This window comes from Manis pentadactyla, chromosome 4, assembly GCF_030020395.1.
Source record: "Manis pentadactyla isolate mManPen7 chromosome 4, mManPen7.hap1, whole genome shotgun sequence".
Taxonomy (NCBI): domain Eukaryota; kingdom Metazoa; phylum Chordata; class Mammalia; order Pholidota; family Manidae; genus Manis; species Manis pentadactyla.
The window spans coordinates 8,892,639-8,918,605 of record NC_080022.1 but is presented as its reverse complement, the minus strand read 5'-3'; the positions used below and the strand labels follow the sequence as shown (position 1 = coordinate 8,918,605).

The following is a 25,967-nucleotide window of genomic DNA, read 5'->3' as shown; positions in this document are numbered from 1 at the left end:
AATAAAACCTCTGCTCACAAGAATTAAGGAATAATTCCTAGTGAGTGACAGAGCCACGGTCCCAGCTCCAGAAGCCAGAAACCTGGGGTCAACCTTGGTTCCTCCCACCTCCACCCAGTGGATGCCATCCCCCCTGGCCCCTGGGAGGAAGGCCCTGCCCCCGAGGCGTAATCATTACCTGAAACCAGAATGGGCTTTCCCGTGGAGGAGAAAGAGATCGGAGCACTTGTGAGGATGGTGTCCCCCCAGGCATGGGTGATGCCCCCTCCGTGCCCCTGACTGGTCTGGGAGCCAGCCGGGGAGGTCAAGAAGGGGCTGGTGCTGCAGGGAGAGAAGCCAGAGGTAAGACTGGTAAGCAAGATGGAAAAGGGAAGCGCGTGCTCCGAACTCCCCTTCCACAGAGACTGTGTGGACAAAGCCTGAGTGCCCAGGTCCTCCGCCCACAGTCTCTGCCAGGCACTTGGAGGATGGGGATTGGAATTCTAGGCCTTCTGGCTTTCCCATGGTGCCAGTACAGAGCTGGCCATACATTCTCCAAAATAACCTGTGGGCTTGGCACAGAGAGCGAGCCCAGGCCCCACCTCCACCCCCAGTCCGGTTCCCCCCCAGAGGGGTTTGGGCAGTCACCTGGTGGGAGCCTCACTGTCCTCTGGGCTGGTGCTGCAGTCCTGGTGGGCTTCTGGGGGAGGCAGCTCATAGGTAGTGTCCCTCTCAGCCAGACCTGCAGGGAGTGGTCTAGGATCGGTGCCAAGGAGCTTTGCCCAGCAGGGACTGGGAGGCGTAATGGTGGGGACAGAAGGACACTCTAGCCAACCAGACCCACGTTCGTGTCCTAGCTCTCTCTCCTCCCTTCCTCTCTCCCTCCTTCCTGCCCTCCAAGCAACAACTCTTTATGGAGCACCTACTGTGTACCAGGGACAATACTAGGAGCTGGGATACAGCCATGAGCAAAACAGACAAGATTCCCACCCTCGGGGGCTCACAGGCTGGTGGGGCTCATAGACGCGGCTTAGGCATCACAGAAAGGCACTTGGGAGTCCCTGTAATGAGAGACTCCCCTTCATCTGACCTGGGAGGCTTCCCTAAGGAGGCTGTTGCTGAGATGGGGGGGGGGGTCTGGGTATCGGGGTAGCTAAGCAGAGGAAGTGGAAGATGGGGAGGCCGGGAGGTCGGGGAGGGCAGCGTGCCACCTCACTGACACATTCGGGGCTCCTGCCCACCACTGCTCATGGCAGCAGGATACAACCCAGATGCCCATCAGCTGTTAAATGGATAAACCAAATGTACACTGGAATGTCGTTTGACAATAAAAGAACAAAACACTAATACTACAGCATGGATGAACCTCAAAGGTATTATTCTCAGTGAAAGAAGCCCCGTGCAAGCCCCGCGCAGAAGAACACATACTCTGGAAACATTCAGAGAAAGCTACTCTAGAGAGCTAGAAAGTCGGTTAGTGGTCATCCAGACTGGGCATGGGGATGATTCTCAAAGGCACAAGGTTTCTTAGATCATGGGGTAGTTCCATAACTTTGGAAACTAAAAAATCATTGAATTGTACACTTAAAACTAGTAGACTTTATGATAAGTAACTTATGCCTCAATAAGGCTGTTTTTAAAAAGTGGGTCTTTCTCCCCAAAGTGGTGACTTTAATTAGCAGCAGGATAGGATCACTGTGGAGTATAACAACGAAGCAAAACTGAAGGAACAAAACAGCAGCAGACTCACAAACTCCAAGAAGGGACTGGGGTTACCAAAGGGGAGGAGGGTGGGAGTGAGGGAGGGAGGGAGAAGAGGATTGAAGGGCATTATGATTGGCACACAGGGTGTGGGGGGGTCATGGGAAGACGGTGCAGCACAGAGAAGGCAAGTAGTGACTCTGTGGCATCTTACTACACTGCTGGACAGTGACTGCAGTGGGGCATGGGGGGACTTGATAATAGGGGTGAATGTAGTAACCACATTGTTTTTCATGTGAAACCTTCCTAAGAGGGTATACCAGTGATACCCTAATAAAAAAAAATGCCTACTCCACAAAAATGTTAAATGAGTGTTTATAGAAAGTGCTTAAAACTCTGCCTGGCACCTAACAGATACAGCATGACTGCATATTTTATCTCACCAAAAAGACTAAATGTCTCAAGGGTAGAGATGCCGTATCCTACAGGTTCCAAGCTACTGATGGACAAATAAACAAAGTTTGATAAGAAAAAAAAAAATCACTGCAGTAGATGCATCGTGGCCCCAGCTCCTCACTCTGCCCCACAGCCATGCCCTCTGCCACGTGCCTGCAACAACAGGTCAAGGCAGGGGTCTATGTCCCCAGCCCACAGATGCCTGAGCTTGGCCATGCGACTTGTCTGGTCGATGGACGGGCATGCAGGCGACAGTGCGCCTGTTCCCAGCATCTGTTCTCGCACTTGACCCCTTTCTGCACTTCCGCCGTTGCCATAAGGAGACCGCGCCTGGGTGCACGGTCAGGCCAGCAGTATGAGAAACAGGCAGAGGAAACGCAAACCGGACCTGAGCCCGAGCGAGACAGCAGAGCCAACCACCGACAGGCCCAGGTTGTGCGTAGGGCACTGTTCCTGCTGCTAGAGTTGGCTGAGACCATCGGATTTCTGTTTCAAAACATCAAAGTGGCAGCACGGGTGAAAATGCTGCTCACCAGCCAAGTGCGATCAAGCAGGAAGGTAGCCTGGTGACTCTAGACCTTCTGATTTTATTTAAAAGAAAACCTGATAAATAAATTTAAATATCCCTGATATTTAAATGTAGCCTCAATCTCTAAAGTTCTTTTTCTTTTGAGATCTCTTTCTTAGGCTCCTCAGTGTCCTGTTTCTTTCACTCAGCGTGCTTCCAAGATTGGTTCACGTTGCCTGTATCGCTGTTTATTCCTTTTTGTGGCTGAGTAGTGTTCCACCATTTATTTATCCACTCACCAGTGGATAGATGTTTGGACTGTTTCCAATTCGAAGCTAAATAAGGCAGCTCTGAGTATGCTTGGTCAAGTCTTTGTGAGGTTCGTGATTTCATTCCTCTTGAGTACTAGGAGGGGCTGCAGCTGTGGCTGTGGCGGACCAGGCAAACCAATTCAAAGACAGTCACCTCTGGTGTGACCGAGCAGCTCTTTTTACAGATGGAGACAAGCTGGAAGTGGGAGGCAGGGCTCCTGAGTCTCAGCCCAGAGCCCCCTCTCTGTGACCGTGCCACCATCTGCCTGGGGACTTAGCGCTTTCATAAAGGCTTGCAATGAATTGCTTTTCTAGGGCAGAAAAAATGGGCCCACGTTGGAAGTAGGCCACGCCCAGCTTCTATCCCTCTCAGCCCCCACATCTCTGCCGACAGCACCCCTTCTCTGATGTGGTGCAAAGAAAACCTCCCACCCGCACACACCTCCATTTAAAGAACACTCATGACTATCTTTCCTGAAGTACTGTTACGAGAAAGTGAGGTGAGGATTAATGTCCTTTGATTAGTAGGATCCTGAGGAATCCTCCTCTTTTGGGGGGGTCTCCAAAGAGATGCTGTGTCTTTCCATGTGGGCACCAGACTATTACCTGAATTAGTCAAAGCCTGGAGGCCTCAGGCTATGAGGAAGATGATGCAACTTGTTATGATAATTTCCATGTATTTACAAATCGGTATTTGAATTATGTTTGAAATGTCTCTGGGTTTCAGTGACAGTTGACTCTCAGAGCACTGGGAGAGCTCTTGTGCTCAGAAACACTAACCGTGGCTACCCCCAGTTAGCACCAGGAGGAGACAGCCCTCTGGCCTCTTTCCAAGGGCGCTTGGGTCTGAGCTGCCTGGGACACCTGCTGGAATCCAGCCACAGAACTGCTGTCCCTCCCCTGAGCAGCGAAGGTGGGCCCAGAAATCCCTGGGTGTCTCTCATCTCCTCTCTGCATGAACCATGCCTCACCTATACCCTCCCTGGGCGAGCGACCCTCCCCTTTCCTTCCTTCTCTGGGCCTAGAGGTGAGCAGAGGCATTGCTCAGCCCCTAGTTAGCCTGCCTGTGTTCCCTGGTAAGAGCCAGTGGAAGAGAAAAAAAGCCCGATTATTCTTAGTCCCAATTTAGGAACTAAAAAAATATTACTATTTACCAGACTAAAACATTTCACTTTAAATCCAAATACCTGATCCTTGGGCCATTTAAAGGTGAATGCTCTTAGCATCAAGGTCAAATGGATTCTCTTTTTGTGCATCCAGCAACTGCTTAAAACCAAACAAAATTTTCATCTTTGTACTTGGGCTGTAAACTTCTTATCAGCTCTTTATTTTTCCTACAGTTGTCAATTGCCTTTCTTTTTCTCTTTCTTGCCTTCTCTGTAGCCTCAAGTTTCCCAACTCTACTGCTCATGGAATTTACTGCACTTCTCCCTTTTATCCCTGCAGACAGCTCCCTGGAGCCTTCCATTTTCCTCCTATGATCTGGCTCAACTGGACTGCAGCACAGCTGTCATGCTGGGACTTCTCTTCCCTGCGCTCCTGAGAAAGAATCACAGTTTTCCAAATGTCATGCCTTCTTCTTTTTTTGTTCTTTGCCCTTTATTCAGCTGGCTTACACCTTCAAGTAACTTTCTAAGATAGAATACATGGGGACAAAGGTTTCTGTTCTTCTAGGTCTGAAAAGGTTTTTTTTCTTTCAAACATAATTGTATTTTAACTGAGTAAAAAATGTGAGGTTCAGAACAAAGGAGCTGGTGTGGTCTGGTGGTGAGTTTAGTAGTACTCTGGGCTGGATTTCAGGGTTTTTAGCCAAAAAGTTGATTATTTTCATCAGGAGATAAAAACTCAGGCACCATCTGCTCAGACCGATTGGTGCCCACAGTATACAACTGTAAGAAATTTAAAATTTTTATTTGCAAGTTGAGGTTGCAGTCCACTGCTTTTCTCAGTTCTCTACTTCACTCCCACCCTTCACTTCACTTGCCTGCTCTGAGCCCAGAGACTCTTCGGGGGTCTTATGAGCAAGCTACTGCTCTCTTCTCCTTCAGCCCTCATGGAGTAAATTCTGGGGTGAGCTTTCCTCTACCTGGTTTCATTTATCACCATCTTTCCATCTGTTTCCTACCTTCTGGAAATTGTTGAAATTTCTTATCTGCTGATTAACCCTCTCTGTTTTCCCACTGTTGGGAGTTTACACTTTTCTGCAGTCTGGTAAATGATCACCATCTTGAAGCTTCTTTATAAAGTTTATAATGATCTGTCTTGAGTCAACAAAACAAGCCTGGCAAACAAGTCAAGATCTTACCAGTCCAACAATTTCAGGAAGGAGAATTTTTAAAAAATCATCAGAACCTCTTTCCAAAACGCTCAATCTGGATTTTATTTCACTCACTGGACCTAACTGTTCAAAGAAAAAACAAAGCCCAAACCTGACCTCATTAACAGCTGAGGTTGAAGGTCATTTGCCCAGCTGGGGGTTGAGAGAACAGCTATAGGAGAGCACAGACCTCAGCCCCTTGGCTGGGGGTGTAGACTGCTTACCCTGGTGTTTGGTGACTGTCCCTGGTGAGTAGACAGGGAGAGTGACGCAGCGGGCACAGGAGTTGGTGGCTGATGTGACACAGAACATGCCAGGTCGACATTCACAGATGCGGGAGGAGTTCCACATGCAGGGTGTCTTCTCCACGAGATCGTCTGGGGAACACGGAGGAAGGTCCTGGGTTAGGATCAGAGATGGCAGGGGCAGGGGGTCCAGAGAACCCCCAGGAGAGAAGAGAAGCATTTGCCCAGGAACAAATGTTAATTTGACTACTTGGTTAGCAGATCTTTTTATTATTACTGTTATTATTATTATTATTATTACAGTATAATTGATATACAATCTTATGAAGGTTTCACATGAACAACACAGTGGTTTCAACGTTCACCCATATTATCAAGTCCCCACCCCTGCATTGCAGTCACTGTCTATCAGCGTAGTAAGATGCTATAGGGTCATTACTTGTCTTGCCCGTGCTAGACTGCCGTCCCTGTGACCTACTTATATTGTGAGTGCTAATTAGAGTGTCCCTCAATCCCCTTCTCCCTCCCTCCCTACACACCCTCCCCAACCCCTCCCCTTTGGTAACCACTAGTCCCTTCTTGGAGTCTGTGATTCTGCTGCTGTTTTGTTCCTTCAGTTTTGCTTTGTTCTTATACTCCACAAATGAGTGAAATCATTTGGTACTTGTTTTTCTACGTCTGGCTTATTTCACTGAGCATAATACCCTCTAGCTCCATCCATGTTATTGCAAATGGGAGGATTTCTTTTCTTTTTATGGCTGAATAGTATTCCATTGTGTATATGTACCACCTCTTCTTTATCCATTCAACTACTGATGGACACTTAGGTCTGTTAGCAGATCTTTTGGCAAAATAAATATGTTGAGTGAAACAAGGCAGAGAGAAAACGAGTACATACTACATGATTCCGTTGATAGAAAATGCAAACTATTCCTTGTAACAGACAAGCAGCGCGATTCCCTGGGATGGAAGTGGGGGTTGGGAACGGGGCTGAGGGGTGGATAAAGAGCATGAGGAAACTCCTGGGGGTGACGGCTCATTAGATTGATTGTGGTGATGGTTCCATGGCTGCATACACATGCCAAGACCTCACAAATTTCACACTTTAAACACATGTGTTGTATTATATGTCAATATATCTCAATAAAGTCATTAAAAGAAAATCATCCCAATTTAGGACAGGGGTCAGTGGGCATGCATATAGATGAACCAAGACTGGCCGCAACCTGAAAACTCTTTCAAACTGGCTGATGGTCCATAACCATTCCTGATTTCATTTCTGAATATGTTTGAAATTTTCAGTGATACAAAGGGATTTTTTCAAAAAATAAAAAGTTCAAGGTTTTGTAGAAGAAAAAGGATGACAGTTTCTTTATATAGATGCTTGGGAATATTCTATGTGCTCTATTTATGGGTGGGAAGAGAATTATTGCATGAGTAAAGCTGACGCGCGTGACTTGCTTAATAAGGACACTCCTCAGGACAGCACAGCTTCTGCCTGCAACCTCCAGGCAGAGCCGGAGCTGGGGAGGGTGTGGAGAATGTGCATGGAGGGCAAGGGTGATCTCAGCAGCCAGGTGACTTGGGAAAATTACAGCTATTAACCAGTGCATAGAAGGTGGTCTTCTTAGCACTCTGCCCAGATTAGACTAGCTCGGCCTATTAACTCTGAGACAGTACCAGTATTATACCCATTTGATAGGCGAGGAAACTGAGGCACAGAGAGGGTAAGAAACTCTCTTGAGGTTGTAAGCTACCAAGTGGTAGAGCCAAGATTTGAACCCAGGCACTTGGGCTCCGGAACCTGCAGGGATGAGAACTGAAGGAAGCCGCAGGCCCAGGGCCATCTCTTGTTTCTCCATCTGACATGGTGGCTGTGACAGATTATATTTTTCCCAAGAATGGCAACAGCGATATTTCTGGCCCCAGAGCTCCTCCACTTACCCATCGAGAAGTGTAGTTTTATTTTCTTTCCATTGACTCAAGTGGAGTTTATGACTGACTCCAAGGCTAGAAAGTGGCGGGAGTTATGCTGTGGCCATAAGAAGGGATGTGGCTCCTGCCAAGCCCCTGACACCATCCTTGGAACCCAGCTCCCGGGGGTTGAGGGAGCCCCGAGCAAGCCGTGGAGGCTGGCCCGGAGAGGAAGTGAGCCTACCACTAGCCGGCATCGTCCCCCGGCCCAGGGAAAGCTTGATTCCAGCCTGCAGGCTTCGAGTTTTCCAGCTGAGAGCCCAGGCGCCGCAGAGCAGAGACCAACTGTCCCCACTGCGCCCAGTCTGACTCTGACCCACAGAATCCAGGGGGACAAGGAGCGGGGTAGTGTCGCCACAAAGTTTTGAGAAAATTGGCTACGTGGCCTTAGTAACAATGGGACAGTGGACTCCAATGACAACAAATGCTGCGTTCTTTCCTCTTTGGGCCTCTAAGGAAACCCAGAACAAGGTGGCCCTGTGAGCAGCTGGGGCGCTAACAGCTGCAGGGCCTGGGCAGTTCTCCCTGCCCTGCGTGGCCCTCCTGGAAGTCACAGGGTGATCGGTGGCACCATGAGGCTGCAGTGAACTGGCTACAGGCAGAACACCACTGGGCTGTCCCCCTGCCATGCACACAGCAGGCTCAGTAAGTGCTCATCTAGAACATTCTCCAAAAGGCAGTGCAGTGGAGTGACCAGAGCCCAGAACCTGATGGCAGATTCCCTGGGTTCGAACTCCAGCCATGCTGGAGGGCTTATGGCCTTTGGAAGTCCCTCAACCCACCCCCCACAGCCTCAGTTTCTACTTCTATAAAATGGGGATAATCACAACTCATGCATCAAAGCATAGTCATGAAAAATAATGAGACAAGTTTGGAATGGGTAGATGATTAACAAATGCTTCCTTGCAGGAAGAGAGAAAATAGAAGCTCTTTGAAAAGGAGTCACCACTGTCAAAAACCAGCAGTTGTGCATGGGGTGCTAGAAGCTGACTGTTCAAAACACCAGAGAGCTGAACTAGGTTCATGGAGGCTGAGCAGGCCAAGACCAGGCTCAGGGCTTCCCACCCCCGGATTCTTGGCCTCTCGGCCAAGACATTCCCCCAACCCAGGAAGGGGCCTCTGGAGGGGAGGATCAGGCCCTTACCTTCCGAACAGCTCACACAGGCTGTGCAGCGGCCATCCCTCTCCAGGTAGTAGTCAGGCTCACACTGCTTCTGGCAGTCAGCAGACCCCTGGGGGCAAGGCTGATGCAGGGCCAGCCCTAGGAAAGAAGCAGAGAAGGTCTAGGCCAGGCTGCCTTGGCAGAGACCTCACCTCCCCCCCAAGTCACTGAAGACCCCCAGCTCCACAGGTTCAGATCAGTCTCTCAGAGGAAGTCCTGAGGCTCAGAGAAGGAAAGGACGCATCTAAGGCTACACAGGAGAAGAGCACTAACTGCCTCCTAACTGTCCCCTGCTTCCAGTCCCTCCCTTCTGCAACCCACCATTGCCACTCTGCCAGAGCCCTCTCCCAGTCTCATTGCCACATCAGTGCCCACTGCCCTCTTCCAAACTTAGGGAGCCACTTTCCTTCTGAGATCAGCAACAAGACAAAGATGTTTACTATCACAACTGCTAGACAGTATGGTACTGGGGATCCTAGACAATGCAGTAAGGCAAGAAAAAGAAATAGAAGTAGTTAGATTTAGAAAGGAAGCTATCAAGCTGTTACGGACAGATGACATCACTGAGTGCACAGATAGTTGAAAAGAATCTGCAGATGTATGATTAGAATTAAATGAGTTAGCAAGGTAGTTAGGTATAATGTTACTACGTCAAAATTACTTAAATGTCTGTATATTTGGGTTGAACTGTATGAAACTGCTGTTTTAATAGCTCAATCAAATTTTAGCAATTTCACATGGCTTCAAAATAGTACTAACAATAAAGCATTAGAACAGGAAATATTGAAAAAGATACCATTTACATCATCACCAGACATATCAAATGCCAAGAAATCTAACAAAAAGAAGTAAACATCTCTACATAGAAGATAAAACACTATCAGAAGAATTTAAAGAAGGCCTAAATAAATGCAGAACTCTACCATCTACTGAATATTGCAAAGATGTGGGTTCTTCCCAGACTGCTTATAGACTCAAGGCAATCCCAGTCAAAATCCCAATAGGACATTTTATGGAATCGGAAAAGCTGATTCTAAAATATATGTGGAAATGCAAACTACCATGATTAGCCAATGCGATGTTGAAGAAAAAAGCTAGAGAAGTTGTTCCACCAGCCATCAAGACTTATTGAAAACTACCGTAATTAAGACAGTATGGGATTCACATGGACTAGACAACAAGACCAATGGGATAGAATACAGAGCCCAGAATCATACCCATACATATATGGACCTTTGATTTACAACAGAGATGTCATGCAAAGCAGTGGAGAAAGGCCAAATTATTTGATAAACGGTGTTGATTCAAATGGATACCCGTGTAGACACTTCTAATGTGACCACTGCCTCACACCATACACAAAAGCCAAGGTGGACAGCAAATTTAAACATGAAATGTGAAACAATAACAATCCTAGCAAATAACTTCGGGATTTCTTTGAGACTTCAGTAGAGGAAAAGACTTACAAAGTAGAACATAAAAAGCAATGAGTCATAAAGGAAAAGATGGGGCAGTCTGACTACATTAAGTACAGCTCTTCATCAAAAGACACCATCAAGAGTGAGAAATCAAGCCACCGGGTGGCAGAAGATAGTTTGAGTACAGCTGTGAGTCAAAGGGCTCAAACCTGGAGTAATAAAAAGTCCTACAAATCAAATTTAAAAAGAGGGAGGGAGAGAGAGAGAGAAATGAAAGCACACATTCACCGAAAGGCTTGTTTGTCATTATTCATTGTAGCCAAAAAGAGGAAACAACCCAAATACCCAAAACCTGTTTAGTGTGATACACCCATACGATGGGAGATGATTCAGCCATAAACACAAGTGAACCGGGAGCCCCATCTGTTGCCATGGCAACCAGGGGGCATCAAATGGACACCTACTGAAGCCCACCTGCTCTGCAAGCACGGTCATGCCCCAGCACCTCCCTCGGTGTCTGGCACACAGGACGCACTCACACGGTGTTAAATGAACAAATGCTTCCACTCTCTAGTCCAGCCCTCAAAGCCATCAGCCCCCGGAGACCGTGAACCCCGTTCTCCCCACTCTGGGAAAGACCCCAGCTCACTGCCTGCCTGCCCGGCCCACCACACACAGGTCACCCACCAATGAGATGCTGTTGGTCTGGGGAACAGCCCACAGCTTCTCTGGAGACATTACCTGGATCTGAACTGGGCTTCCCCGCGGAGGAGGAAGAGTTGAGAATCTTCATCATTTCTGCACCATCTTCTGGGCGGAGGGGAGCACCCTTTCCGAGAAGCATGGTCCTGGCATTGCTTGCTAAGGAGGTCAAGCTGGGCTTGGCTTGGGAGCTGGGGCCACTGGGAAGGAAGCCAGAGATGGGCCTGACAGTTCTCATGGGGCAACGGAGGTCCGTGCTTGGGGTTTACCGATTCTATAGACAAGGATCCCCAGGCCCTCGGCCTCAGGCAGGCCCACCGTCAGCAACTGTGAACAAGGGCTGTTTCCGAGGCCTTCTGGGTCTCCCAGGTACTCAGGGAAGCCTGAGCACACAGTAGGGTCTCGAATTTCTTGTGGGCTTGGCAGAGAGTCACTCTGGAGTCCTGACACCCTGGGCTAACCACCCCCCCACATGCCCAGCCCAGAGTGCCTTGGGCTTCCTGTAGGGTGGGACAGTTCCATGCTAAGGTCAGCTGGATGGGACAGAGCTGGGGGTCACCTGGCAGGCGCCTTGCAGTCCTCCGGGCTGATGCTGCAGTCAGGGCTGGTCCCCGGAGAAGGTGACTCGCAGACAGTGTCCCTCTCTGCTGTGCCTGTAGGGGGATGGCAATGCCCTCAGAGTTGGCATTGAGGAACCCAAAGACTCCAGGAACACACCTTTTACCATCACAACCAAGAGCCCAGGATGGGGCACTTGGAAGACGCAGTGGTCATCGGCATTTGTGCCTGCCCAGCATCCCTTCCCCCTGGGGTAAAGCAGCCTGATTTTCCCTGGGGAATTCCTCTCCCCAATCTCAGTACCTGTTTTTAGAGGCTGGGACTAACTGACCACTCCCTCCCTTCCAGCAGTGGCTATGAACCAGGCTGGAGCAACCAATCTATTCCATCTCCTCCATCATGTTCTGGCTGTAAGGACGAGAGTAACACGCTTCACAAGGCTGCAGTCAGGATAAACAAAGTGTACCCAGTGTGCCTGTCACCCTGGGAGACACACAGTGAATGCCCAATAAATAGCATGTTCTTTTCCCCATCTGGACTCCAGCCCCCCTGCTTGGAAAGTGACCAGCATGTGTGGGATTACCATCTGGAGGCCTTATCCCCTCTTTTGGTGGTGTGGGGTGAGGAGACGTGGGTGCGACATTCAAACCCTAGCTCAGATATCCCCTGATCTGTGTCTTGAGCAATTTACCTGCCATCTCTGGACCTCAATGTCGTCACTTGTAAAGTGAGGCTAATGCAACACATCGGTCTTACGGAGTTTTCAGAATTTTAGGAGAGAAAACCTAGGCAACCTCTTGGCATGGGGCTTAGCCGTGAGCTGAATTTGAAGCAGAAACTACTTTCCACTTTACAGGTGGACAGCCTGAGGCCCTGAGAGTTGCTCCGTGGGAGAGATTCCACAGGGGAATCTAAAATTAGCCAAGGCTTAGCAGCCAAAGGTCGGAGTACTGCTAAAGTGGTGCCGTCCAGTAGAAATACAATGTGAATCACATGTGTGATTCTAAATTTTCTAGTAGCCATATTTTAAAAAGTAAAAAGGAACACATGAAATTAACTTAAATAATATATTTATTTAACCCAACATATCAGCAGGCAATCAATATAAAAATAATTAATGAGAGGTTTTACATTCTTTTTTTATTCTGAGTATTTGAAATCTATGTGCATAGTCTATACTGACAGCATATTTGAATGTGAATGGACACATTTTAATTGATGGATGGCCACAGTGGCCAGGGGCACTGCTTTGGGTACAATGGTCTAGGGGCAGCAAAAAGAGGCCTCCGGCGCCACCGTGTGACTGTCACAAGAACACCACCGGGAGAGCCCTGCTGCCAGAGCTGGTCTACAAGGCCCTTGACTGAACTGAATTCAAGACTACTTTTCATAGACATGGAAGGGTTTCTGAGCTGAAAAAGCCCCCAAAGGCTTCCAGTCTCACCTCCACATCTTGCAGGTGGGGAGACTGAGGCCCAGAGAGGGGTGGGAACACACCCCACAGATACACAGGTACACGCGATCCCAGGTATCCGATGCCCATACCAGAGAGCTTTCCTCGCCCCCACCCTGCCCTTGCTCACCGGCGCCGGCGGTGGGCTTCTGCGTGTCCCTTCGCAGAGTGTTTTGTGCGATCCAGGGAGAACTTGACCAATGTGAACCCCACCTGCCCCCCGTTCTGACCTCCCTGTCGGGTGCCCCACACCCACGTCATTCAACAAGTATCTCTGGAGGGCAGTCTGTGCCTGGCCTTCGATCAGGCAGTGAGGTGACCATGAGCACAGTGGGAACAGGCTTGGTCCTCACGAAGCTACAGTCTAGGGAGGGGGACAAGCATTGATCAAACCGGTTCAGACACAAGTGTTCGTATCCATGTTTGCGACGGACACTGTGTGATAAGGGATCACGAAGGAGACAAGACCTGAGAGGATCAGGCGAGGCCTGACCCGCGGAAGCCACGTGCGGACAGAGGGCTCAAGGCTGAGGAGGAGTTCGCTAAATGAAGGGAGGGAAGGGTGGCCCAGGCAGAGGGAACAGCATGTGCAAAGGCCTCATAGAAAGAGAAAGCACACAACGGAGAGAACAGCAGACCCGGGGAGCCCAGACAGCAAGGGGCTGGTGCTGCAGGCTGAGGCTGGAGGAAGGCGGGCCCACACCACATGGGGTCACGTGAAGGACCATGGGAAGGTGGGGTGGGCACACTCTCCCCTATTCCTCCCACCAAGTACAGCCAACGCCCTGGACGTTTATACAGAACAAGCCTCTGAAAGGTGGAAAGGAGAAGACAGATCAGAGAGGGGCCTGGGGACTTGAGGAGTGACCTCGTGGTGAGTCCCGAGTTCTCCCTTGGGTTCGTATACCCCAGACGTGGAGCCCAATAAGCCACAGCCCACAAACGCCAAAGGGCACAGGCTTAAAAAAAGAAATCCCCCCAAACCTGTTCTTTTTCTGCCAAAAAATTGTGTCTTACCTTTGGAGTGGTAAGAAGATACTGAAGTGTCTGAGCAGCGGTGTGTGTGAGAGAGGTGGGGAGAAAGAACCAGATGCGGTTTTGCAGGGGTGACCCTGGCCATGTGCTATGGGGGAGAATGACGGGAGGGCTGAGGGGCAGGAAATCGGGGAGAGAATTGGGAGGCAAAATCTACCGGCCTGGGGATGGGTTGGCTGTGGGGGGACAGGGAAGGGAGCCGCTGCCTTCGGAAGGGACCGGGCTGGGTGGGGGGTGGGGAGCTCGGTGTTGGCACTTTTCTCCCTGTTGGACATGGTTCCCTCTGATCCATCTTGCCCCCTCCCCATGTGCCCTGTGTAGCTGTGGCACCTCTTCTGGGCTGTGGTCCAAAGCCCACCCACTCCCCGTGCCTCCCTTCCTGAAGGGTGTTCTCAGTACCACCCACACATGATCTGTGGCCCTTACCTCTTTTTTGGCCATGAGCCCCTTTGTACTGTCAATAAATTAGAAGCCCAGAGAGGGTAAGGAATTTGCCTGAGGTCACATAGCAAGTTGGAAAACTAACCCGAGTTTCTCAGCCTTGAGCCTAACGTCCAATCTCTTGACTCCTCTAACTCCAATGCCTCAGCTGAGCCGGGGAAAGCGGCCCTCGTCTTCTGGAAACGCCTGGGACAGAGCCTTGGGGTTTCCTTCTTGTGTATCAGGCATCAGAGAACCTCTTCCCCAAGCCTCAAACCAACCTAAGACCTCATCCAGCCAGGCCTGTGCCTCAGATCTCCAGGGTTCCACAGAGCCTGGCATGGAGCCTGGGACACAAAGTGCAGGGGCGGGGCAGCAGGGGGCCCGGGGTGCCTGGGGCACCCCCATCTTCGTGGAAGGAGACGGAGGAGGAAGCAGGAGGCTGGAAGTCGTCGGGAGATCAGGGGGATCACACTTGGGCACAGTGCTGCGTCCCGGGCTGCGGGTGAGAACACTTACCTGGGAACTTGACAATCATTCCTGTTGAGCAGACGGAATGCGGGGAGCAGCGGGCACAGGAGTTGGTGGCGGATGTGACACAGAACATGCCAGCCCGGCACTCACAGACGCGGGAGGAGTTCCATGAGCAGGGCATCTTCTCCACTAGGTCATCTGAGGGACACAGGGAAGAGTCACCGGGGACAGAGGGAGGGCAAGGGAAGGGACCCAGGGGCAGCTGAGCCCATGAGCTGGGCAGGGAGCTGGCATGCTCAGCCGTTCTTTCCACAGTGTTCCTGCAGTGAGGGCAACAGGGCAGGAGGGGTCCCCGAGGCAGCCCCCACCTCCCCGCCCACATCCCTGCAGGTCACTAAAATGCTATTTAAAGGAAATTAATGCCCCTATTTACAAATGGGCAAAAAAGACCTAGAGGGACCTTAAATACATATTGCTAAGTGAAAGGAGCCGATCTGAAAGGGCTGTGTACTGTGATTTCAACTATATGACATTTTGGAAAAGACAGAACTATAAAGACTGTGAAAGGGTCAGTGGCTGCCAGGGTTCAGGGGAAGGGAGGGGTGAGTGGACAGAGCAGAGAGGACGTTCAGGGCAGTAAAACCGCTCTGTATGATCCTGTGACCGCGGATACGTGACATTAAGCATTTGCCAAAATGCACAGAGTGCACACCACCAAGAATGAAGCCTAATGTTGACTATGGACTTTAGTTAATAATAATGTATCACTGCTGAGAACATGGATTGGAACAAGTGTACCACACAAATGCAAGATGTTAAGAACAGAGGAGATTGTGGGGAGTAGCCTAGGAGAGGGGGTTTATGGGAACTCTCTATGCTTTCTGCTCAATTTTTCCATAAACCTGACTTCTCTAAAAAAAAAAAAATTCTATTAACTTTTTCTTAATGGGCAAGGGATTTAAATAGGCAATTTTCCAAAGAAGATATGCAAATGACCAGTAAGTCCATGAAAAGATGCTCAACATTATTAGTCATTAGGGGAATGCAAATAAAAACCTCGAGATACCACTTCATACACACTAGGATGGCTAGGGTCAAAAAGACAGATAATAATAAGTGATGGTGAGGATGTGAAGAAACTGGAACCCTCAGCCATTCCTGGTGGCAATGCAGTCTAGTCCAGCGCTATGCATACCAATTTGGCAGTTCTTTAAACATACAATCACTATGTAATCCAGTGACCACACTCCTAAGTGTGGCATACACCCAGGAACTGAAAACATATGTCCACACAAAAACTGGAACACCAATGATATCAGTATTGTTCATAAAGGCCAAAAAGTGGAAACAGCCCAAATGGCCATTAGCAGATGAATGGATAAACAAAATCATGGTATATCCATTCAATGCAATATTATTCGGCCATAAAAAGGAATGAAGAATTCATACATGTTACAATCTGGATGACCCTTGAAAAAACCATGCAAAGTGGCAGAAGCCAGACACTGAAAGCCACATATTGCATGATTCCATTTATATGAAATGCCCAAAGGCAGCAAATCATAGAAATAAAAAGTAGACTAATGGTTTCCAGGGGTGAGAAGAGAAGAGAATTAGAAGATGAGGGCGTTTCTTTTGGGGAGGTAGAAATGTTCTGGAATTAGAAAGTGGTGGGGTTGCACATTACGGATATACTAAAAATCACTACACCGTATACTTGAAAATGGTGAATTTTATCATAATAGAAATAAAAATATTTAAGGAAAAAATAATTAGGTAGAAATAATTACTTACGCATACTTATGTATAACATCCCTGGAAAAAAAGGGACATCCTTGATTAACCAGAAATGATGAAGACTCCCTGAACACGGAAGGCAGGTGAGAACTGATCAGAGAGGACACCACAGTCCAAAATATCCCCAAGAGGGTTTTGCTAGGGAAGATGGGAGAGGCTGTGAGTGCTCCAGTCTCAAGTGGGTGCATCGTAAGGGGTGTGCATGTGTGTGTGTGTGTGTGCGTGTGTGTGTGTGTGTGTGTGTGTGTAGGGCATCTGATGGGGAGTGTGGCAGGAGAATCCCGGTGGGTCAGGCTCCCACACTCCTCTTCCACTGATACCACAGAGCTAGAAGCCAAGTGTCCCCACAACGAGACTGGGTGAGGTGAGCCAGGCCCTGTGCCATGCCCTGGGGCTAGTCATACCTGGGAAGTAAGAAAGCCACAGATCCAGGAGACCTGCCACAGGGCACTCTGCCCCACACCCGCTTACCCCACAACCCTCGGAGGTGGGGTTCGCAGCCCCCTCACATACACCACATACCTCGCATACCCTCACATATCTGAGTCATCAGATATGATGCACCACAGTGGAAGACACCAAACGTGAGAGAAAGTCCACACCAAGAAACAAGAGCCCAAATTCGAAAAGAGCAAACACTCAGGTTAGCAGATATAAGAGAAAGCAGAACAAGCCTTTAGAGCCAGTATAATTAATATCCTCAGAGGTGCAAAAGGGAAGTGCAGCTGTAAAAAAATAACCCCCTAGTTCACGAGGGCTCAGAGAAAGACTACCTTTCCCAGTCTCCCTTGCAGTGGGGTTGGGATCATGTGACTGGATCCTGGCCAATGGGATGGGGGCAGAAATGATACAAGCCTCTCCAAGGCTGGGCCCCTAAAACCATCTCAGGAGAATCTCTAGTCTCTCTTCCATTCCATAGTGACCCTGGTGGAGCCCCCAGCTCTCACCTGCACCCTAGAAGCTGTACTGAGAACAGAATAAAATTCTGAGAATTCTCAAAAATGTGGAAAGAAGCATACTGAAGGCAATGAGTAGACATCCCTGGAAAACTCAAGATAAAACCCTCAGAGTAATATACATATATATATATCATAATATATTTTATTATGACCCAGAATATCTGGCCTGGCCAGAGATGGAAGACTTCCTGCACTTGCCAATCTCCAAGAAGCCAGCATAAGTTGTGGAAATGAGCAGAAACCCCAAGGGTGGGGTACACCCCTCTCCAGGTAGCAGGAGCTCTGACAAAGACTATCTGAGAAGGAAAAGTGGGTCCCTGCCCCAGCAAGGAAGGACACCCACCTCTGGCCACACTCTGCCTCTCACCCAGGCCCTCAGGCTCCTCAAATGAGCTTCACAAGTAACACTTAAGATTCCTCAAAAAAATTAAGCATAGAATTATCACGTGATCCAGTAAGTCCACAGCTGAGTATACGCCCCAAATTGGAAGCAGGGACTTGCACAGGTATTTGTACACCTTTATTCCCAGCAACATTATTCACAATAGCTAAAAGGTGGAAGCAACCCAATATAAATATAAATAAATAAGTAAATATATCATCATAATATATATTACCTATTATATATAGAGATAATAGATAATATATATCTAGCAGAGATAAAAATCCACATCAATTTTCCTGGAATGAAGGAAGAACTAAATTTGCAGATAGAAAAGACACACCAGATACCAGGAAGAATTGTTTCCAAACAATACCAAGGCACATTCTGGTTAAGTTCTTGATCCTTCAGGATAAAGAAAATTATTCTTGCAGTCACCAATAAAGGGAGAAAAGACTGCAGACCCCTCCACAGCTATATTAATTAGAAGAAGACAATGCTTACACCAATGCTGTGGGTAAAACTGTAATATTTTCAGAGTATCTTGCCTGGCTTTAGTGCACTTGCATATCCTCAGGGGTGGAGAGAAGTTCACCTCCATGTCAATTGGTAATTACCTGGGCAACGGAGGACATGTCTGAACCTGAGAGGTTAAGCAGAGGGGCTGGCTGGCTGGCTTGCTTCTTCAGGAGCAGAGGAGAGAGATGGCCCTGGACTGCAGTTTGTAAGCAGTAAACGGGTTTTAAACTTTATTTCTCCCTTTGACTGATTTCGGTTTTTAGAGATATTTTGCCCTGGGATTTCCTCTCCCAGAACTACAAATGCCCTCAAAGTTCTGGAGAAAATAGGTCCTGAGAATAATATTATACCTGCCCACATTGTCAGTCAAATATAAAGGCAACAAACATTCTCAAGCATGAAAGAAGTCAGGGAACGTGCAAAGATAGAAGCCTCCCTGGGAAATCCGCGTGACAGTGAAATCTAACCAATCAAGCAATAGATCAAAATGAAAAATTCCAGAATGGAGAAGCCATGGTAAATGTCGTCATGACGCTCAATGAATAAATTTAAATAGCAAAGGACAGCTAAGACATCAAGGGACTTAGAATTACAGAAAAGAAGAGAAACATCGTAACTATGACAAAGTAAAAATAATGCAAGCAATAAAGGTCAGGAAGAGGACGGGGATGTCCGCAAGCCAATTAATTACTTCATTTCTGGTTACAGGGAGTCAATCTACTCTCTAGTCTCCAAAAATCGAAACAAATAGAATGACTTTACCACCAGAGGCAGGCATCCCTTAAATGATTCCTAATGGCTTACTGATCTTCATAACCTCTTTTAATTTTAGAGGGTTTTTAAAGGAACTACTGCCTCTTGTGATAGCTTAGTTTCTTCACTTTAGTTTCTTCTTCCTCTGATACATTTGGGTAAAATTACATGTAATCATGTTAATGCCATAAGAAGTACAATCCGATCCTCTTAAAAATCCCTTCTCTCTCTGTGTGTACAGTCTGTCTACTAACCTACTCAGTCTTGTCTCTATAGAGATACAGAGAGGTGTCAGCCATCCAGGGGTGGGGGAGGGGGCAGAGGGGGCTTTCTCTCTTACACTTCCGTACTGCTTGAATTTTTAATAATAAATGCATGTAATTTGCATTTAATAAAATACAGTCATTAATTTTCAAAACTTATACCAGAGAAGTGCTAACATAAAGAAAGGTGATATTAATAGCAAACAAAAATGGAATTAAGGCAACCACATTATAAGGAGCAAAAAGGTGTAGTTAATGATGGTAAAAAGTCCAGCCCACCAAGAAAATGTCATATTCATGCACATTGTTCATAATAACATTGCTTTGATGTATATAAAGCAAAAGCAGACGGAACACAGTGAAAATCTGATGAAGCCCAAGCATACCAGGACATAGACCTTAACACATCTAGCTCAGAATCAGTTTCTGAAGATGCAAAAATAAATAAGGATGCATACTATTAAAAACCACAGTAAGTTCTTGAGTAGGTGTACATGTAGAAACGTGTACACAGCAAACAGAACACACATTCTTTTTCCCAAACACACTAGACATGCCCCCCAAAATACAAAAATTTATTAGGTTACAAGAAATCTCAACAAATTTCCCCACCACACCCTCCAAACAGCCCACCGAAAAGCAAAACAAACACCAGCAAGCACACAAACCACTCACTAACCATAGAAAGAAATGAATAACCAAAGCCCTTATTGAAAGGGCTCTCCTGGGACCAGTGTGGTCGGTCCTAGGGAAGGAGCACAGCTCTCAGTGTAGACCATCAGTGTAAACCCCACTTCTGCCACTTCCCAGAGTTTTGTAACTTTGGAAAGACCCTTATCTCCCTAAGCCTCAGTTTCTTCGTGGTACAAGAGGGATAAGAAAAGAATCTTCCCCTACGGGGGTTGTGAAGATTAAACTCAATACATGTGAGTCCCTTCCTGGAGGAATCATGTTAACTGAGTCTCTTTAAAAAGTGTGGATGCCAAAGATCACAGTTGATGTCAATTCACAATCTAGAGGGGAAACTGAGGCACCAGGGGGCCAATTCAGAGTAGAGACACCAAATCTTCGTGCCTCCCACCATGCACATTCTCTAGCCCCCTTCCCTGGAAGGGGCCCCAGAGGGGAGGGTAAGGTCCTTACCTTCGGAACAGCTCACACAGGCCAGGCAGCCGCCGCTCCCACCCAGGTAGTAGTCAGGCTCACACTGCTTCTGGCAGTCCCAGGACCCTTGTGGGCATGGCTGCTGGGCAGACAGTCCTAGGAAAAGCAGCAGAGGAGCTCTAGGCCAGGCTGCCTGGGCAAATGCCGCATCCCCCACCACCATCACCTCTCACCCCTGAAGCCCTTCCCAGCTCCACCCCAAACCCCATCAGTCCCACTCCTGGGTTTCAGATGGGGGCCTTGGCATGCAGGGGGCAGACCTAGCCTGAGGTCACCTTGCAGGCAGCACACAGATAGGGAGAAGAGCTGGGCCTGAGATGCCAAGTGTGTGGCCTTGGGCAAGTTATGAGCTCAAGGGGACCATTAAGATAATGATAGGATCCACCATCCAGGGTTGTTGAAAAGAGTGAAGCAGAAATTAACATGCATGAAGCACCGCAGCAGAGCTCGGCCCACAGCCAGCGCTGGATGAGCCCTAGTTGCCAGCAGTCTTAGCAGGAGTCCTGTTTCACTGCAGAAGGGGACGCGGTGACCCTGAGGAGCTCAGTCCAGCCTGAGGGGCCCGAGGTCACCCTGACTCCCACTGTACAGGGATGGGACAGCGTGATGCTGATACCAACTGATGGGGTGCAAGGGTAGAGGGCATCCTGGGGGTCTGCAGGGGTGGTCGCCTGCACTGCCCCACTCTCTGTGCAGTCTGTTACCTCCCATGGCTTTCTTCTGGGGCCAGCACGTGACCCAGGCAAGCCAATCAGAGCACATCTTGCTCACCACTGTGATTGGTTCATGGGCACATGACCCATGCCAGCAGGTGAGTGGCGCCTCTGCGAGTCCCATAGAAACTATGAGGAAAAGAGCCCCTTTCTTTGTTGTTGGATGCCCAGATTCCCAGTTAAAAGGGCCATTTAAGCCTGTAGCTGCAGGGTCGTGGCTGCTGCCGGTGGGCAAGGCCTGCCTGAGACGAAGGCTACTCAAAGCTGAGCAGAGTCCAGAGAAGGAGGAAAACAGACTCCTGAGGACGTTCGAACCGTAACTGAGTGAGGAAGTGGCATCTCTGCCTGCAGAGTGTATCTGTCTTAATCTTTGGGTGACAAAGCTTGTGCTCAGCCCCGCAGCCCCACACTAGGCTTGTTAATCATCAGAAGGAATCTTGCTCTCATGACTTATGATTGATGCAACCAGCCCCTTACCCAAAACCCACCTCCTCCGAGGAGATAAAGTCTGTACAGAAATGACATCTGGATTGGCAAGGACTTACAGGAACATCATGACTAGACCCGTGTCGACAAAATGACGGGTGTCAACTAACCAGGGATGGAGTGTCACCACCCTCCTCAGACCCTTACTGACGTCCAGACGCCTGAGATTGACTGTCCCTTCCTGACCTAATCCCATTCTGCTCCCCCTTCCCCAATATAAAAGAAGCTTTAAGTCAGCCCTGTTAAGATGGTTCTTTAGGACATGAATCTGCATCTTCTTGGTCTGCTGGCCACCTGAATAAAGTCACTTTCCTGGCACCAACGACTTGTCTCTTGATTTATTGGCATGTCATGTGGCACGAGCCTGAACTCGGTAACAAAGCCTGTATTTATGGTGCCATCTCTGTTATTGAGCCAATTATTTCTCTTTTGTCTTGTTTGGGCCTAAGTGAGTTAGGCTTCTTTTCGTTACAACCAAAAAAATCTAGATGAGGGGTTCTCAACATTTCCAGTGCCCCTTAGTCATTTTGGGGAAGCCTGTGTACCCCACTCAGAATCATGTTTTCAAGTGCATGAAATGAAATGCGTAGGATTATAAAGGAACCCAGTTGTGTTGAAATATGGTTATCAAAGTATTAAATAAGTAATTTAAGATCTAGTAATATATGTGATTCTTTGTAAACTCATTAAATAAGATCTCATAACTACCACAGTCTCAAAGTAGTGACGAACATAAACAATGTCAAGATACCTGCAGCAATTGTAATATAACTGCAATATAATAAGGAGTATCTGATTTCTATCGATGGAAAAGCTGTAGGTACTACTATTACTCCCAGGCTTTGTTGCCTTTATTTGTAACAGAAGGAATTTATATGGGGAATTTTAGTTAGAGATTGATGAAAATAACTGAACTCATTCAGGTTCACAGCCCCCCCTGAACTCTTACCCCAAGGTGAGAGTCCTTGCTCTAGAATAACATGCAAGGACCTCTTAAAAATACTAGCTTGATGACTGGCACACACTTTAGCTCAGAAAACTTGAGTGGCTCCCCAGCAGTCTTTCAGAGAGATAAATCTGATCCTATCACCCACCCTTTGCCTGAAACTTTCAAGGGCTTCTCATGGTTCCTAGGATAAAGGGCTAGGTCCTTATCACAGTTAATAAGGTTCTCCCCACCTACATACCCCTTGCTCTTTAATCTCTCACCATACCTGTTCCCCAAGGGACCGTGCTCCCTGATGCCCCCAGGGCCTTTGCACAAGCTGGTCCTCTGCCAGGAATGCTCCTCTCTCCTGTCCCCTAGTAAATTTACACTTAATCTGCATATCATGGTCAAGGCATCACAGCCTTAGCAACTTGCTCCAGAGACCCATGGACCTCACCCTCCTACATCTAACTCTGCTGTAATCTCACATTTATTTGTGGGATAAATTGTCTTAGTGTCTGAATTCCTCACATGAATTTCAACTCCTCAAGGATGGATCTTTCCATTTCTGCTCACCAACAAATGCCCTGATTAGAAGGCCTGGCACATATTTGATCAATACATGTTCTGACAACCTAATCAATACAACTCCTTAGCCTGGCATTCCCCAGCCTCACTGTGTCTCTAGACTCCTGGTCTGACATCATATGTAGCTCTACACAATATGTCATGCACTCTATACTTCAGCCAACTTGGGCATCTCAGGCTTTTTCTAGCACCCCCATATGTCCTGAAATGTTGCTCCAAAAAGTTGTGGAAGCCCTAGACCCCAGTATCTCAGAATGTTGTCTGTTTGGAGATAGGGTCCTTACAGAGGTAAGTAGGTTAAAATGAAGCCATTAGGGTGGGCTCTAATCCAGCGTCCTTATAAAAGGTATCCTCATAGAAAGGGGGGAAATGTGTATAGAGGCAGACATGCACACACAGGGAGAGGACCACGTGAAGATTGGAGTCATGCGGCCACAAGCCACGGAACCACCAGAAGCTAAGAAAGAGGCCAGAACCTTCCCTAGAGCTTTCAGAGGGAGTAGGGCCCCGCCAATACCTTGATCTTAGACTTCCAGCCTCCAGAATTGTGAGACAAACTTCTGTTCAAGCTGCTCAGTGTGTGGCCCTTTGTGAATGGCAGCCCTAGGAGGCTAATACAAACATTCTCTGCCCAGGCCAAGGTGCCCCTCCATCTCCTTCACTACCCCCTAGGCACCCTTCATAGCCAGCCAGGTCAGGCTAAAATATGATCTCCTTGTGGAACTTTCCTGATCACCTGAGCCCATCCAAATCCCCTCAATGGATCCCTTTAGAATCACCTCTCGGAGCCAGGGGCTGCTCTGGGGTGACCCGGAGGAACCCCCTGCTGCAGGAAATACATTCAGGGCTCAGAGGGACTAACTTGGTGATGGGATTATTTTTTTCATTCGACTCACATTGCCTAAGCACCACTTTTGGGCCAGGCCCTAATTTAGATATTGGAGAAGATGAGGTCCTTGCTCCCATGGGACTTACCCCCTAGCCTGGGCAAGGCAGACAGGCAAGGGAAGAAGGGAATTAGCAAGTTGGTTTCCAAGGTCAGTACAAACTCTGAAGAAAATAAAACAGAAGCTACTAGAGAGAAAGGAAGGGGCAGTGGGGTGAGCCCCGGAAAGTGTGATCAGGGAGGCCTCTGTGAGCCCCAGAGGGTGAAGGAGGCAGCCAGGCAGGGGCTGGGGGACATGCCAGGCAGAGGGGACTGCACGGCAAAGAACAGAAGGGCCACAGGGCTGGAGCAGAGGCAGCAAAAGTATTGTGGTGTTTCTTCATTTCTGTTTTCTTCTTTTCCCATGTTCCACACAGATCTTTTCCACTGAGTGTCACTTTCATAATCAGGAACAAAAATGGTGAAGAAAGGCTTCTGAGTTGTGTGTTCCGAGAACCGTTTCCCAGGCACCCCTCTGCTCCGATCTGCCTCCGGCCACAGTCGGCTCCCAGGCTCTGATCAGTGCTTTTCTGACTCCAGATGTTCCCAAAGTCTGTCCTAACATTCCCATCACTGCCTCTCACCTCTGGCCCAGGGCCAGGGCACCCAGACAGCCGGGATCCAGCTGCTTTGGGCCCAGGAATGGCCACACAGAGAGCCGCTCCTCCCTGCGGCCAGCAGGCCGGCCCCTGCAGCCTCCCTCCGTCGCTCCCACAGGCCACACCTGGCTTCAGCCAAATGGAGCCTCTCCCAGTTCTCGAGCAGCCGCCCTTGCTCCCTCCAAGCCTCTGCGCAACCCACCCAGAGTATATTCCCTCCGTACCTTGGCCTGGCCGAATCCTGCTCACCCTCACATGCCTTTAGAGGCCACCTCCTCAAGGAAGCCCACCTGAGTGCTCCAGCCGGCCCAGGTCTCCCAGAGTTAGGCATACTTTGGAAGGCCTTCCCTGCCCACAGGCTGCCTCTTGGAGAATGGTCCCTGTCCCACCTTCCCCACCCCAGCAGGGGTCCGGGGCAGTCCTGGCCTTGGGGAATCAGAGCAGAGGTGAGCATTTGGACTTATCTGCATCATCAGATCCTTTCTTTCTGTACTTTGGAATTGGGGCTGAAAGATGCCTGTCAAGTGTCCCTCCTGGTGCCCTGAAGAAGAGCTGCAGGTCTGATGGGGAGCTGTCGGCCGGCCAAGCTTGGGAAGGCAGGGGAGGCTGTCTCCAGCTCCTTCCTGCTCACAGCCCTCAGAGAAACCTCAACTCCCGGGACAACTGCCAGGCCCCAAACCAACTCTGCTCTCTGCCTAACGCTGACTGTGCCTGGCTTAACCCCCCACCCCAGCCCACCCCCGACTCCCCTTTCCTCCCCACACACACCCCTAACTCCTGGCAGGCCTTGAACATCAGCAGGGGAGACCTTTTCCTCTGGGGGTGAGTCTGGGCAATGATAGGACAGTGATCTAGGAAGCAGGGGGCAGAATAGGAAGGGGTTGTAGCCCTCACACGGGCTGTTCACAGGTACAGTCTGCTGGCTCCCCAAGTTCAGTGCTTGGGGCTCAGTACCAATTGTGGGTGAAGAGCTTAGGAGTCTGAGTTAGGCGGTCATGTTCGAGCCCCAGCTGAGCCACTCGCCAGCACCTGACCACGGCAAACCCTTGCACTCTGTGTGTCCCGGTTCCTTCTCAGGGCTTCCTACCAGGGTGCAGTGGGGGAGCGATGGAGCGCTGTGGATGTGCTCCGTCAGTGTTAACTGTGGCCGCTGTTACGAAGTAAGAGTGAGCTCCCCG

At 48.8% G+C, this 25,967-nt stretch overlaps 1 protein-coding gene across 1 annotated transcript in view; it reads right to left on the bottom strand.

The window, feature by feature from the left end:
• Positions 1–25,967, bottom strand: part of TNFRSF8 (TNF receptor superfamily member 8) — a 57,966-nt gene that overhangs the window by 14,652 nt on the left and 17,347 nt on the right. The window contains exons 3-10 of the mRNA XM_036925446.2: positions 20,530–20,646; positions 14,759–14,911; positions 11,333–11,426; positions 10,813–10,973; positions 8,636–8,752; positions 5,497–5,649; positions 628–721; positions 179–321 (exon numbers count right to left, since the gene is read on the bottom strand). Of these exons, the coding sequence (XP_036781341.2) occupies positions 179–321; positions 628–721; positions 5,497–5,649; positions 8,636–8,752; positions 10,813–10,973; positions 11,333–11,426; positions 14,759–14,911; positions 20,530–20,646 (1,032 nt within the window). The remainder of the gene's footprint in view (positions 1–178; positions 322–627; positions 722–5,496; positions 5,650–8,635; positions 8,753–10,812; positions 10,974–11,332; positions 11,427–14,758; positions 14,912–20,529; positions 20,647–25,967) is intronic.